Source organism: Trematomus bernacchii, unplaced genomic scaffold (assembly GCF_902827165.1).
Source record: "Trematomus bernacchii unplaced genomic scaffold, fTreBer1.1, whole genome shotgun sequence".
NCBI classification, from domain to species: Eukaryota; Metazoa; Chordata; class Actinopteri; order Perciformes; family Nototheniidae; genus Trematomus; species Trematomus bernacchii.
Genome location: NW_022987727.1, coordinates 3,590,368 through 3,606,792, shown reverse-complemented (window position 1 = coordinate 3,606,792; position 16,425 = coordinate 3,590,368). Strand labels below are relative to the sequence as shown.

General features: G+C 42.2%; 1 protein-coding gene across 1 annotated transcript in view; it reads right to left on the bottom strand.

Moving 5' to 3' along the window:
* Positions 1 to 13,317, bottom strand: part of cpne5a (copine Va) — a 69,865-nt gene extending 56,548 nt beyond the window's left edge. Inside the window, 2 exon segments of the mRNA XM_034144622.1 lie at positions 19 to 59; positions 12,967 to 13,317. Of these exon segments, the coding sequence (XP_034000513.1) occupies positions 19 to 59; positions 12,967 to 13,076 (151 nt within the window). The 5' untranslated portion in view covers positions 13,077 to 13,317.
* Between the last annotated feature and the right edge of the window lie 3,108 nt (positions 13,318 to 16,425).

The window sequence follows — 16,425 nt, the reverse complement described above, 5'->3', positions numbered from 1 at the left end:
TGAAAGCTGAGAACTTACATGGGTCGGATTTGGAGAAAGTGTCTCGGTCCAAGAGATTTCTGGAAGAGAAGAAAACAGTCAATTTAAAACTGGGCTCTGGCAAATGTTTTCATTTATGTCTAATTCATTTCTCAGAATTGTAAGAATAATGGGCTTCCACAAATGTGGAGGTTTCAACTTTGTAGGTACACATATGTAAAAAAAAATCATTTACAACCACACTTCACATGACAGTGAAAGGAGTCAGGCAGCAGTGGACCCAAGGCTGAACAATCTTATTTATCTATTCTGATTCAGTAAGAGAAAAGCCAAATCAAGAAAAATATAAAAATGGATAATCATGGCATGTGCCAGATGAAAAACATAATAACCGTCCCTCTCAGAATCAAGAATTCTTAAAAAAAAGTATTGGAAAATTGAAAAATGTGAAATTGTTCTTTAGCCTACAGTCTTGTTTTTTCAACACATTTAATTTAATTTATGGATTCCATTTTTTTTTTTGAGAAATGTTGTTAAGAAACAAGAACAAGAACAACAAACAAACAGTACCGAAAACATTAAACATCCTCTTTTGTGAAGTAATTAATCAATATGTGGCACAAATGAACAGAACAGAAGTGACTAATACTCACACTGGCTGCTGTAGCTTAACTACTGTGTTTTTTTAAATGGTGAAGTAGTTTCTTTGTTTCTTATTGATTGTATGCAATTAGGGCTGCCTCATGCATGACATACAGCAGAGGATGGACCAGTATCAATCAGACCACAGCTCCGAAACCGGGCAGTCAAAGTGATAAATGAAACAACAGAAATACAATGAAGAAAAGACACACATTCACAAATAACTCATTAATTGCAAAGATCTCACAGAACAATCAGTATTATTTGTGTGCAATGCGTGTGCCGGAAGTCACACTACTTAAGCAGCAAAGGAATTGGAGCTGGAAACCCTAACCCATTCTTTTAACTGAATACCAACAAATCAATTGGCAACAATTGTGATATTTAATTCATCAGAGAGGTTTCTTTTAAGCAAAATGACAAACGTCTGTAGTGGCAGCTTCTCAAATATGAGGATTTTCTGCTTTTCTGTCTGGTAGGATAGCTAACTGGATTTATTTGCGTTTTGTACAGTTGGTCAAACAAGAAATTAATAATAAAGATGTTACTTTCTGCTTCTAAAACTGACAAAAATAATTAAGAAAAGGATTTGCAGCTTAAAGTGGACCTATCATGCTATATTTTAATAATATAGTGTAGGACCATACCTATATAAGGCATATTTATACTTTTTTTTTTTCAAAATACCAAACAGATCATGCATTTTAGCCATGCCTCATTTCGCTCAATTTGCACTTTTTTAGCCCTGTTTTTGCAAGGACTGATTCTGTGAGAACAGCACCACCTACAGGCCTGGCATATGTACTACATCGTCTCCAGCACTTTCGAACGGCAATGGCCGTGGCTGTCTCCTCCTGATTGGTGGAGTTGGCCCAATAGCCGTAGCGCCATCGTCCTGACGTCAGGACAGTGTTCAAATCTGGATCAGTTTTTATCAGATCCGTTGCAGCCCCTTTTTTAGAGATTTGGGTATGGAGGAAAATAGAGAGGGTTGTGTTTTCTGACACTTGGTGAGTTCCCTGGAACACCGGGGACACATATTCATGTATAAAAGACGTACAAAAGTGCATTTTGCATGATAGGTCCCCTTTAAACAATAGTGAAATTATTGTTAGTGTCAGCTCCTAATGCACAAGTGATATGGATTAAAAAAACATCCAACAGATGAGCAACCTTTATCAGCAAGAATTCTACACTATATCTCTTAATACTGTATGTCCACAGCAACATAGAAAAGTGTGACCTGTTTCCATCACAGATTCATATATCTAGCATTTAGCAACAGCTCATGTGAGGAATGTTTCATCATTTCCCAGCAACAGAAAACTCAATATATCGAAGAGCTCCATCAGTATGCTAACATGAGCATGCTTATGTTCAAAGCTAATGCAGCAACCAAGGGAAGCTACCTGCAAAAGAGCGTATTATTAGTTCATAGTTTGGGTATCTAAGTCACACTCATTCAGACTAGTCCCCATTCAATCTCCCCTATTTTTAACAACAATCAAAGAAATCAGACTCCTATTGCAGGTCAGGATACGTACAGCAGCATTTCCCTCAGTCTAAATCCTCTAAAGTTAAATAAAATAAAGCACAGCCTTGCTCTGACACTCATCATCCAACACCTTTTCATACAGCTAGACTCTGATTGGCTCATTTAAGATGAGAGCCGCAATCAGCACTCATTTTATTCATTCCACCTTTATTTTTAGTAGATTGGGTTTGTGATTTTTTTGGGCAGACAAGTTAGTTTTCCTGACAACATCAGCTAAATGAAATATGATGTAATGAGTCTTAAAGGGGACCTATCATGCAAAATGCACTTTTGTACGTCTTTTATACATGAATATGTGTCCCCGGTGTTCCAGGGAACTCACCAAGTGTCAGAAAACACAACCCTCTCTATTTTCCTCCATACCCAAATCTCTAAAAAAGGGGCTGCAATGGATCTGATAAAAACTGATCCAGATTTGAACACTGTCCTGACGTCAGGGCGGTGGCGCTACGGCTATTGGGCCAACTCCACCAATCAGGAGGAGACAGCCACGGCCATTGCCGTTCGAAAGCGCTGGAGACGCTGTAGTACATATGCCAAGCCTGTAAGTGGCGCTGTAGTCTGCCACAAAAGCAGCGAAGAAGACTTGGTTACCATGGTTACTCTTCTGTTTATTCTCCGCTGTGGCTTTCTTTCTCCCTCCCCGAAGCAAGCGTTTGCTCCCGCTGCAATGCAATCCCTCCCCGTCGAGGCAAGCACTGTAATTCACTCCGGTTAGTCCACCAGCAGATGACAAACACCCACCTCTCCGCCTCTTCCAAGGAACGAGGGGACCGTGCGGCAGAGTTTCAGTTTCAGTTTGTTTCGCCGGTCAAGATGTCCGTTAAAGTTTAAATCTTCCGGACAAAATTTGAAAAGTGCCGGTCAAAGGTCTTCTTTGTTATTTATTGAGCTTTAAAACAAATGAATAACGACTCTATATAATAAAACACGGAGGACGGAGATCTCTTTTTCTCCCACTCTTCTGACAGCCCAGCAGCTGATCAGAGCACGTCTCCCCTCTCCTGCAGGGGGGCGTGGTCAGCAGAATCAGACCCGTAGACAGCAAACAGCACATAGAGCGAAATGAGGCATGGCTAAAATGCATGATCTGTTTGGTATTTTGAAAACAGAAACGTATAAATATACCTTATATAGGTATGGCCCTACAATATATCATTTAAATATAGCATGATAGGTTTCCTTTAAATATTTCCTTCAGTCACTGTACAAGATCTAACAAAGCAGATATAACATCAGTGTCCGACCTTCAATAGTTTAATAGAACATTTTATACGTGGGCCATTTTCCACATAGTTGAAATGATCTCATTAGCATATCAGTATAATTCAAAAGCCTATAAACACGTCTTGTTTCTGCTTCCCTGATTGTTAGCCGTATCAATAAATAACTTGCATGCAGTTCAGAACAATCCTCATCCCTCTAGGGGACAAGAGGATTTCAATGAATATAGATGAGGGTCCAGGACTGAATACAAGCAAAATAAATAAAACCTGAGGGCATCATTCATGTCCATGTATTCTGCATTCCTGGACACAAAGTCTACTGTCACAGGGAAACGTAGGCGATAATAGATGCAGTTTTGTTAGGTATTAGCCCTGCTGACCTGACTACAGTTGGAACATTGTCAGTGTAATTATCAATGTAGATAACAAAGCCATCAAGGACTAACTGCCTCTTTGCATCTACCTGTAACCGTCTGGCAGCCATTACCACTCGACAATTAGCCTGTCCATCACCTCTCAGTGCAGAAGAGAACATGGGAAAAGGAGAATTGGAAAAAATGACATGCTGCTTTACATTTACATGTTACTGGCAAATAACAAGGCTTCATTACAGTAGCCGACGTCACTTTCCTGTAGCAGAACATTTTTTATTCCAGGAAGAAATTATAAAAAGATTTATACACCGATTCAAATTAATCCACCATCTTACTGTGTGCACATGGCCAGAGAACACAGTTTTGCCGCAGGATGGGTATTAACGTCTCAGATAAGCCGTCTGCCTTCACTAAAGTAACGTTGCCTATTTCAAAAGTTAACTCCTTCTCACCACGAATCTCAGTGGGATAAGAGAAGATCATTATCCCAAAAGCTGATGTAGAACAAGTTTGTTGATGAATATAAAGTTAATTGAAAGTAGGACAAAAGTAATTAGATCCAGCTACTTTTCATCCACACCACATTTCATCTCTCAGCCGTCTTTCATACCGTTGCACTTTCGTGATCACTACGACCATCTCATTTGAAACACGTGAATGGAAATGGCAACATCACTTTTCCTATTCCTTTTGATCTCACCGCCTTCATTAAAACTGAGTGCAATAATCTCCTCTAGTCGCAGGAGCATTACATATTCATCACATGTGAAGCAAGAATCTGGGGTTCATTATTAGATGCAGAACAAACAAACAACGAGAAATGTCATTTTACTTGAGAAACAAAGAAAATATAATTTATGTAATGTTCCTTTCTCTGGCTCATCATACCTAATGAAGTATTGTTTTTATTTGTCAGTAAATAAAGGCTTGAAGTTAATGTTTTCGCACACTTTAAATAAGTAAGGCAGTACGAGCAAAAACTTAAAACAGTCCGCCAGCCAACGCTCGTACTCCTAATCTGCAAACTCACTCTGGCTTTATTAATGGGACAAAAACGTATTTAGTTTGGCTTAAAACATTTCCTACTACAATCTAAGAATGAAGAAAATTTGACCTCTAAAAATGGCTGGTTGCTAAACAGTGGTTTAAAAATATATATTCGGAGCACACGCTCCCTCTGGGTCAGATCCCTGAGGATATTTTAGCAGCTCCTTGGTCCATGTGGCTGATTATTAAACTAAGAAATGTGAGAATTAATGACTGCACCCTCAGTGCCTCATTGTCAGCAGTCCCTTAATTTTTCTCCACTTTCTTAAAGTAGCTGAACGCATAATTGGCACCTTGGAGAAATAGCATCTAATTCAGTGGAAAGTGGTTTTAAACAGTCTTGAATTTGGCTGGCTAATCCCCGCATGAGCTACTAACTCATTGGTTCTTGAAAGGAGACCACAAATGCAAGCATGAAAGTCAAGTTTCTGACCGGGTGAGAGAAAAAGAAAGTCTTTATGCTAGATGGCAGACAATGGGAGATGGCTGGGGGGGAGGATGTAAAGGACAGTCTGTATTTTCAAGCCACTTTACATTCTCTCCTGCCCTATGGCCCTCTCTTCTCTGACTGAGGATAGACATTTCCTTTCCACTCACACAGCATGGGGTCAGCAAGTCCACTTTTTGTTTCAAATGCCCTTAAGCAGCTTATCAGGGGTTGAAGAGTCAGAGAACCAAACGGGAGATATATGCTGCTGCAGAGGTCGACAGGCTCTTTACAAACCGGAGGGATCCCATTATTTCGACTGAAGTACTCCGTTTTCCTTGAGGGCATTTTTGTAATGCAAAAAGGAAATATCTTCAATACAATATGCAGGAAAAATCATGAGATACGGGCGATAAGGAGCAATCATGTGAAATTAAAATAAACAAATGAAAACAACAACTGATAGAATGTTTTTGCACTGCTGCATTTCATTATTGGAAATGATCTCTGCCAGCATACATAGTAATGTTGCTTTTGTGTGGAACTCAGAAACTCCCCTACATTTCATTTAACACACAATCCGGTCCCTCTCCTAGTGACCTTCACAGTGATGGCACCAGGTGTCTTCTCCTCCTCCATCTGTTTGATTATTCAGTTTCTGCTCCGCCTGGGATCTCTCCAGGTGGGCAGTACCTGCAGCAGAGTACTCCCTGGTTGGCCGTCTCGCGGGCAGTGACAGAATCTCGGTCATAAAACTGCTAGAGTAATAAATGAGGGGCTTTTTGTGTGTGACAAATGTCCAACCAGGGAATAATATCTGTGCTAATTGCAGACTATGACAGCTCAGGGTTTGTGCAGAGAAAGATACTTTTTTTAAGAGGGACTAAGAGAGCTTCACACACTCGTGGTATATGGCTGTTATAACCCTGGCACAGCACTTTGCACTTAGCCTACTGTGAATTCACACCAATGAATGTTGGTCCCATGTGAAAAGACCCACTGTTCAAATATCTTTGCAGACACACACCAACCATACATATACTGTACTCCAAAGACGGGTAAACCACATTAAATTCTACACAAAAACCTAATAATGAACAGAAAAGCATGTCTAAGCTCACATATTTTGGCTTTGAAATGACAGTAACTGATCATTAAATGGAGAAAGAGAAAGGAAGCCCTGCTTAGATCCAGCCGAGTGTGGAGGGGAGAGAGCAGGGTGTGTTCATGATAGTAAAGCATATGAAGAAACTCTCAGAGGATAACACTAATTGATGTTAGTGAGGGATGAAATAGCTGCAAGTGTACCATATGGGGGGGGTGGGGGGGGAAACCACTGGTTGTATATATAAGGTGGAAAAGAGAAATGCGGATATCTAACTGGCGGTGTACTCCCGTTGAGCATCCGTCATTTGAAAAAGCCCAAAGCCATTAAGGTGGTGGTAAACTTCAATGAGCCTAACTGACAAACACTAACAAGCACTGTAAGTATTCAGAAGCATGACCACAACCTATTCATATCAATATATTATGCAGTTTTAGTAAAGTCTTATAATTAGACTGAATTGCCATGGTATGGAAACAGCATCAAACAGCACAGCAAGGCGCCTCAAAGAGTGCTGTGTTCAGCTCAATATACAGCAGACAATGCTCTGACCGCCTAAAGGTATATTCACAGTGTACTGCAAGAGTAAGGTGAATATAGGAAGATCACTTAGAATCCAAAGCACCAGGATAACAGCGTTTTCCACCTGCTGGCGTCGGGGAGCAGATACTGGAGACACCATGCAGCACTGAGGGGCTCCTACCCTCAGGCCACTGGCACACCCACCAGTGTGTGTCCACTGATGAGGGGTTTCATTACTTCCTGGACATGAACATTTTGTAAAACAAAATATAAATTCAATATGTTGTTGCAGGGTTTTCTTTACTTTGAATTTCTTAATTGTATACCATTTCTTGTTCAAATCAAATCAAATCAAATCAGGTTTTATTTATATAGCACATTTAAAAGCGATTTTTGGTCGAGCCAAAGTGCTGTACATGTAATAAAAACACATTACTACAAATCACAATAAACGACAATAAATTACAACAGATATATCTTAAAAAAACAAAATAAAAATAAAACACAAGGAAAAGTCAGGAGTCGTGCTCCGCTCTAACTAGAAAGCCAGAGAGAAGAAGTGTGTTTTTAGTTTAGATTTAAAAACCCCTAGGGTCTGGGCCGACCTCACATGGAGGGGCAGAGTGTTCCAGAGCCTAGGGCCAGCTGCTGCGAAGGCTCGGTGCCCTCGGGTTTTGAGCCTGGTCTTGGGCACTACCAGCAGCAGCTGGTCAGCAGACCTTAAAGCTCTGGCTGGGCTGTAGCGCTGGAGCAGTTCAGCTATATAGGCCGGAGCCAGCCCATTTAGTGCTTTAAAAACAAATAAAAGGATTTTAAAATCAATTCTGAACCGAACTGGAAGCCAGTGTAGTGAGGCCAGAATAGGGGTGATGTGGTCGCGCTTTTTGTGGCCAGTCAGCAAACGTGCAGCAGCGTTTTGGACTAGCTGTAAGCGTTTGATTGAGGCCTGGTCCATACCCACATACAGAGCGTTGCAATAGTCCAGTCTCGAGGTTACAAAGGCGTTAATAACCCTTTCTTGTTCTGGCAGTACAGTGCCAGGCTATGACCTATACCACTTGAACATCAAACATATCACTTGTACTTGACTTCTACATTTAAAAAGTCAAGTTAGTCTTGTTCGATTCACAAATTTGAATGATAGTCCATGTCCCTACTGTGAAAATGTATAGTATTTTAGTTATCAAATGTTTCAGCCACATTTACATTATAGCAGACACATTCTCATCCACACCCCTTTTGGTTTCTTTATAACACCTCCACTACACTATCTCAAGAAGTACAGAAATGAGAATAATCTGACAATGAGTAGCTTGTTTCGGCTTGCAGCTTGTCACCATGGTAGAGTCCTTTGACATAGGCAACATAATGTGCTGAAATCTTTACAGAGGGACCTGGCACACTTTGGACAAATCTGCTAGCAGCTCGCACATTGTCCAGACAAGCTGTGATGTTGGGTCAGATATCCCTGGTTACAGAAATCCTCCAACACAGTCTGCTGACCCTTAAGGTCCTCTCAAAATAGTGACAGAAGCAGCTTGACACTTCAGAGCCAAGAGGGACTGCTACGATTTATTATTGCTGCACCAGCCTCTTGACTTTCCCTGTCATTCTAATCAACACTTTGAGATGACACAAGCAACATGCGGCGTGTGATACAGCACCGGCATGACACCACAAAGTGTATCTATGGGATCCCCCTCTGCTGTCATATATCCCATGTGAGAATATATTAATAACACCGACACCACCACAAGCCAAGTGTCTGGTATCCAAACTCATTTTCACTGTGTCAGGGGTTCATGCATAATCATCCGCTTCATCGACCTGTGAGACTCGCCGGCTCCAATCTTAACATCCCTAAATTGGAATTAAAAAAAATCAACCTCCCCTTGGCACCTGTGTGCCGCTCAGCCTCGATCCCCAAAACAGATGTGACACATCACTCTCTTTCACACGCAGCACACACATAGCACACACACACAAGTCATCCTACAAGATAAAAGCTGCGAGCTTGCCTCAGGTCAGTCTTAACCCAGAACACAAAATTAAATGAGCGGCACAAAAAAACGCACAGAAAATTATCTTAATTAAAATATCTTTCTCATTCAAAGAGATCTTGTTTCAATATTTCATGCTCTTGCACAATGCAAACTCAATTCAATCTTGCTTCTGCCACAGAGAAAAAAAGGACGGTTAACCGCAAAAACCAGGTCACAGGCTTTGATTGAGTGGGTAACCAAAACTAAATGAGAACAACAGCCATTAACACAACAACAACAGCAGAGTTACAGGCCATAACAACGCATTTGAATAAACAAAAGGTTTTCACACAGCTTGAATCCCAATAGCTCTGCTCAGGAAATTGTTTTTGACAGATTGAGCAGCGACAACTCACATCCTAATCGTGCCGATGATTTCATTAGGCAGGCCCCCCCCCCCCCTCTTGCTTCAGATCAAAATGCATTCCACGTTTTAGGATCGACCCATGGGAACAGCAATCAGTGGCCTTGTGCACCCGGGATCCACTCCTGCGAGCATTTGTCACAGGATGCCGGTAGTCATGTGACCTCTCGTGTGTTTCACCAGGTAATGAATCCCTCTGGAGCGGGGTGGCCTGTTTGAGTTAGATCCCCCCGAGCAATGGAGTGCATTGATTGGATGCAGTGCTACTCTAACCAATCTATCACAGCAAATGAATGTTTACAGCGAGCGCTAACGCAACAGCAGAGAACAGGAGAAGGACAAGGTGCATTGTCTTGGTCCTGATTAAATGGGCAGTGGGGACTGATAAAGTTTGAATGTCAAGCTGTCAGGTGGGAGGCTGAGCGCAGAAGAAGTGAGGGTGGCTTTGTCAGCTCATTTCACTTTTAACTGCATACCTGTGGTGCGTTTGCCATAGCAATGGACCAATATATTCCTATAATACACCTTCTGTTGACGTGTTTTTAAGTGGGAGGACAATAGAAATTCATGATATGTCCTTGTGCTTAGTGGTCTCGTTGGACTTTCATGTACTTACAATGAGACAGCGTTGACATATGGGCTATCCATCAAACAGCTCTGTTTGTTTTTCTCCCTCAATCTCCTCTGGATGGGTGCTTTTTAACAAATGGGATGCCAACAACGTATCTTACAAGAGCATGACAATATTTTTACCTTGCTCTATTCTGATAAGGGGTGTAAACCTATGTGGGGGGTGTAAAAAAAAATCAATTAATTAAAAGAATATCCATGCGTCAAGCCTTTAAGGGCTTTGTAATTTGTGCAAATGTTCTCCAACACTTACAGTAAGTGTGCGGAACAGAGGAACCACAGAGCAGAAGCCTCAGTTTCCCTTAAGTCTACATGGGAACTCTGAGACGGTCAGCTAAGCAGGGAAGTAGAAAGGAAACAGTTTACCATCCAGCAGGGTTCACATGTACTACTTTGCTCATAATTAAAGCATGATCTATAGCAAACCACATATACAACTTCTGAAATATGTATCAGAGCCGCTTCTATATTAACAAATGAACACACTCATTCCTGCCACGTAAGAGGTGCGATCAGGTCTGTAAAAGCACCAGGGGACCACTGGCCCTAAACCACTGAACTGCATTGCCTGGCATGTGTTTGTTAAGGCAGATGTAGGAAAAGAGGCCACTTGATATTGAAGAGCCATCTTATCGCTGAGTTGGAGTGTAGCTCTCTCTGCTAAGAAGCAGATGCTCTGGTCTCGGCTCGGCTCAGTGGCTGACCTGTGAGGAAAACCAATCAGAGCCATAGACTGAGAACAATGTGCTATCATAGCGATATGCACTTGTTTTGATAAGAGGTTGTCTGCTTCAGTCCCTCCAGTTTGTCAGGGGGGCTTGCTGTTATATTGGCAGAGGGTTATGGGAATGCCTGAAGGCCGCAATTCAATTCCATGTGCTATGCAATCTCCAAGCTCACAGGCTTACTAAATCAATTACACAGAGTTGTGCCTCTCACCCAAATAACACCCATTGTTTTTGTTAGCTGCTCCTTGATGGACCAAAGACACACTTGCTAATAAGTGGGATAAATGACGTCATGCATAGCTGTTTATTTGGTAAGTGTTCAACTTTTGAGCTGTCCAGTGTTTGATCTTTGCAGCAATCCTCAAAGGTCAGCCATGACATGCTGCAGCAAGTTCTAAAGAAGAAAATGCAGGACCTGAAGTCTTTGCCGTTAAAAGCAGACAATGTTTCAAGGACCAAAGAAAGCAGGGATTCTCTTATATCATACTCTGTCCTGGAGCAAGTCTTTGTTTGGAGAGACATTAATGACAGTTGAGGGAGCAGCAGATCAACAGAGCCGGGGGGCATCCAAACATATCCAGCTCAGAGTATGAAGGTCTGTGTACCACCAGGGAAACAACACAAGCTGCTTCTCAGAAAACATGCCCCACAATAGAAAACACACACGATAAGCTCCATAACGAAAACACGTTGTTACATAACACAAGATCCTGAAGTGCTGATTAAAGGTGCAAGTGAGTCAATCAGCAGAAAAATGTTCTCGCACAATTCATCATATTAATCGCAAAAATGGCAGAAAATTGGGTTTTCCGCCTCACAGTTATTGAGATGTATTGCTCTTCTCTGGTTTACATACTTTTCAATTGAATAACTTTGGGGTTTGGACAAAATAAACTATACATTTTAAGTTTTCACTATTTTCTGACATTTGAAACTATTAATTGATTTATCTAGAAAATTGTCTGCAGATGAATCATATATAAAATAACGATTAGTTGCAGCCCTAATGCTTGCCGTCTTGTTCTAAGCAGCCCCTCTCTCCCCAGGGCTGCACCATTCTCCCTGTCAACTCTGTAAAGGTTAACAGATTCCTTCTGAAATGTGACTAATTAATTAATATACAAAATGTCTCCTACATGGCTACAGCAATGTTGGGTTTGTTGAACAATTTTAGAATTTTAAAATGGATGACATTTATAAAAAAAAAATATTAAAAAAAGACAATCAGTCTCCTCTCCAAAATGTCCCCTCTTGAGTAAATGCAGATTATCAATAGAAGTCAAACGATATAGTGAAGAAAATGATGATAGCAAGGTGTTTGTTGAAAAACCTTTTGCCTGTGGCTTAACAACATTAACATCTGAAATCTCAATAGCATTTTCAACAGCAATGCATATGGGAAAACACCGTTTACATGCACATAATTCTGATGCTGCCCGGAGCTACAAAGAGCTAAACATTGTGGATTATGGTAAAATTACGCACAGGAAGGTGCCTTCGGACACAAATTAACCATTTCCATGAGAGACCTTAATTGCAATTGTACCAGTGAAGACAGAATACTGCATGTTGCAGCAGACTATACTGTGACTCGCAACCTGCGCTGCCCCACCCCATCTATTATCCGAGGCACTTGCAATCTTCGTGGTATTTTTGAGGTCTTGGGGGAGGGGACTGAGTTAAAGTCTAATGGACATTGAGGACAAACATATGTAATTCAAACTGGTGTTTTTACGTTTCTTTTACAAACAATTGTGGTTTCTGGAGCCAGTGAAGCTGAACATGGCTCCACGCACGACAAGTTGTCTCAGGGGAAACCTCTTGCACGCGAATAAACTCTGACGATGGCAATCTCATGTGGACCGCGACCCTGCGCGCGCCAAACACACACACACAGCGCAGAAGACCCACACACTGACAAAGACATCGAAAGGTACAAAACAATAATAAACGGGAAAAACTAACCAAAGGCATAAAAGTTTGCTTTTTCCTAATTATATTGAAGGCATCCCTTTGTGCTTTGCTGATTAGGTGTTTTTTTAATTCACATTTCTAACGAAAAGTCACTCAAATGGTTAAATGTTCCAATGAGGTCTATCGGATCGTTTAAGCAGAAGAGCAATGATCACTATGAGGACTTCAGTCATTTTACCGTTTAATAAAGTTATTTTATTCTTTAAAATGTTAAACATGTTTTAGTCTTTTCAGCAGCTAAATGTTAAAATGACACATTACTTAAAACGGTGGCACAGCCAAACACACACGTCTAGCGCGCGGAGCTCCCCATGCCCCTGACGCAGAGGCACAGCACCGGAGGGGACTCACCTGCAGGACACGGTGATCTCCACCTTGGTGGCCGGGATGCTGCCACTGATGGGATCGAAGTCACACACCGTCGCCGTGGCCTCCACCTTGTCCATTACGTCTCCCTCCATGTGTGCAGGAGACCCGGGCCAGCTCCCCGAGCCGCGTGAGTCGCTCTGAACCGGGAGAGTCCGCGGTGGAGAGACGGAGAGCAGCGGAAGAGCGAGCAGGAGCGGATACGGTCCAGACAAACCCTCTAAGTGCTGTCCACTGGACGGGCAACAGCATGGAAAGTTTAATGGGAGGCTGCAGCAGTGAGGCGATTGATTTAACTAAAGTGGGATCACATGCCAGGACGCATAAGTGCCAACTCCGCTGTTTACCAGGCACAGAATGAGCTCTTCTGCCCGAGCAGCGTCTGAAAAGTAGAAGCTGTGAACTCCACCCCTCCTGTCTGCATTCTCCTACATGCGGGGCAGCGACTGACAGCTCGTTGCAGATTCAAGGCAAGGTGAAGCTCTGCTGTACGGATCGGTGTTTTGCACCAAATAAATTAGCAGCAAAGGGGGAGAATAAAGACTTAACCTTCGAGTGTGTTCTCTTTCTTGTTACTTTAGAACAGATAAATAGATATAATAGTGTGGAACGTGTTAATTGTCTCCTGTTTAAGCCGTTTTGGTTTATGAAAGGTCCGAGGGGTGATTCTCTGCATGCATCAAGTTAGCAGCTCTAATACATCGTCCAGCTGGACATTTAGGGGAAACGCAACAAATGAATAGTTTATTTTCAGTAAGTGCTAAAATTGCATCGGTTCCTTCAGAGCCACATGCTCTTATTACTAATTGAAAGGCTGCCTGGTGCTCTTTCAGCATCTGGACAGCTCCTCAAACTCCTACAGCTTCAGTTACAGCACTGTTCCTCGTTTATCTTGCCAGTAAAAACTGACGTTTGTTTTTCTTCCACACCTACAGTACTGTATATTCATCTCTGAGAGCCTGTCTGTATGTGAGGCTGCGCTCTCCCTGGGGAGATCCATTTCCCTTTAATCGTTATCTTGATTGAACAACGTTGGGAAACCCAGGATATATTCAACCTGTCAAACATATAATTCATGGGAAACTGCTCTACCATATATTCTGTGGCCAATGGTGTGTGTGTGTGTGTGTGTGTGTGTGTGTGTGTGGCTGTGTGTGTGTGTGTGTGTGTGTGTGTGTGTGTGTGTGTGTGTGTGTGTGTGTGTGTGTGTGTGTGTGTGTGTGTGTGTGTGTGTGTGTGTGTGTGTGTGGCGGGGGGAAACTCCCATTAGTCACAGCCACCAACTACCAAGAATTCTCCAAGGAGAGGATCACTACACAGATTGATTGCCTCTCTCTTGCGAAACGTTTTTTGAAGAAATCACTCTTATTCACCCCTCATGTCCTCTGACACATTCGCAGATATCAAATAGGTAAACAGCAAATAGGCCCCTCTCCAAATCACCAATTTGCACAAAGGAGCTGCCTCAATTTCTGACATTATACCAAAAATACGTGGTACAAACTGAGGCTCCTGAATATGTTCTATACTATATGAATCATGCAGCCACACAAAGCATGCAGGTCCATGCGGCATCCATCACCCTCAAAGAGACTAAGCAGCATGCATTGTGGGAAGTCTATTCACAGTAGTAATACACTGCTTTACATTTCTACACATTACTGTGAGGCTGATGAGGGCTGCACATTTCGGACAGCGCCGCAGCAGAGAGCAGATTCATCATTAGTTATGTTCACCCAGTAATTAGGCCCCGTGGTGGCCCTTGCTTGGTTGATTTTGAGCTCCCTTCAGTGAGCCGTTTCCCCCCCCCCCCCCACCTGCTGTGAGACTCTTTGCTGTTCCCAGCTACAGCCGCCCCACTTCCTATAGCTGTGGCAGGAGTGTAATTATGGCCGTATGGACCCTCTCTGTGGGGAGTGTGTGTGTGTGTGTGTGCGTGTGTGTGTGTGTGCGTGCGTGCGTGCGTGCGTGCGTGCGTGCGTGTGGTACCACTAAGGGAGGAGGCCAGATGATGGGGTACAAACTCTATCATCATTGTTACTCTGCAGCGACGAGCCCACAGCATCAAGAGCAGAGGCTGAAAGTTACCAGTTTTGACTCTGTATTAGGCACTGTATTTTCATGGAAGAAAATGTTTTGTACATTCAAACTTGATATAACATCTTACACAACATTTAGCTTTGTTACATTTTTCAGACAGCTGTTACTTTTCAATTGAAGGTTAACTTTTATGACAATAATATATGATGCATTGGGGTATATAGATGGTACTTATTGTGCTTTTAGGTCTACTTAAAGCTGTATGAATCAAGTGTTTGCCACCAGGGGGCATAGAAAAAAAAAAGCGCCAAGATAAACAGCCACCACCATGGCCATGTCCCCATTCCTCCTCATCTTTTCAACCCTCCTGCCTGGGACATGAAAATCAATCTTAGCACTCCATTTTGAAGTATTCTCAATTTCTAAAATGCATCTCATGGACCAAGTGAAGAGGAGACAGGTGTCTCCTTTGCAGAAACCTTGATGTATAGAAAAGGCGTGACAATGGACAGCCAATGCATCTGTGTTGCATGTCATATTTTATTCAAATCACTTTAAAATAATGGCTCCTAAGCAACAGAACACAATGAATAACAAAAAGATAATAAAAAAGAGTCAGGGGTCAGGCCTTGATGCCGTCCGTAGGAAGATGTTTAAGACTTGGACATCTCTTTAAAAAGCTGCAAAAATGGTGGTTTAAATTACTGTATGTTTTTTGTCTTCAAGGGCTGAACAGTTTTTATGGATTTATTATCAGCCAAGGTTGAACTTTCTAAACTCAGAAAATGCTCTTATTTGTTCTGCGTTAACAAATGGTGCTTGTGTAGGATCATTTTTTATTTAAGTCCATCAATCCATTTTACTCAAAGTGGACATTCCTAAGTTCAACCTCTCACATGTGATTAACTCAGTGGTTCTCAAACTCTTTCTGTCAGGCCCCCCCTTTGGAGAAAAAAAAAAGTCGGGCCCCCCCCAACACAAATAGTCAGGCTCAGTGGCGGCGCCAGAGATTTATTTTGGGGGTGCTGTGGGGTAGCTTGACGTTTCATAGAGGGTGCTCAAACATTTAGGGTTTCCCATTAATGTACCAGTCGCTACAGTGGAATTTTCGACTGCAAAAATCCCCACGCAAATACACAATGTACCCGCGACTGTTACAATGAAGGCTCGATAATCAGCTCACGGCATATAGGTGTAAGCAGGGGTAAAGTGCTATTTTTATAGGTGGTGTGTGGACCTCACATAGGGGGGTCCGGGGGCAAGCTCCCCCGGGAAGATTTTTAAATATTGAAGTTAAAAGCATCAATCTGGTGCACTTTGAGAGCAAAATGAAGAGATCTATGGATACCTCTCTCAACACCCATATGAAACAGAACTGTAAACAGATTTACTTTTTCTTTATGG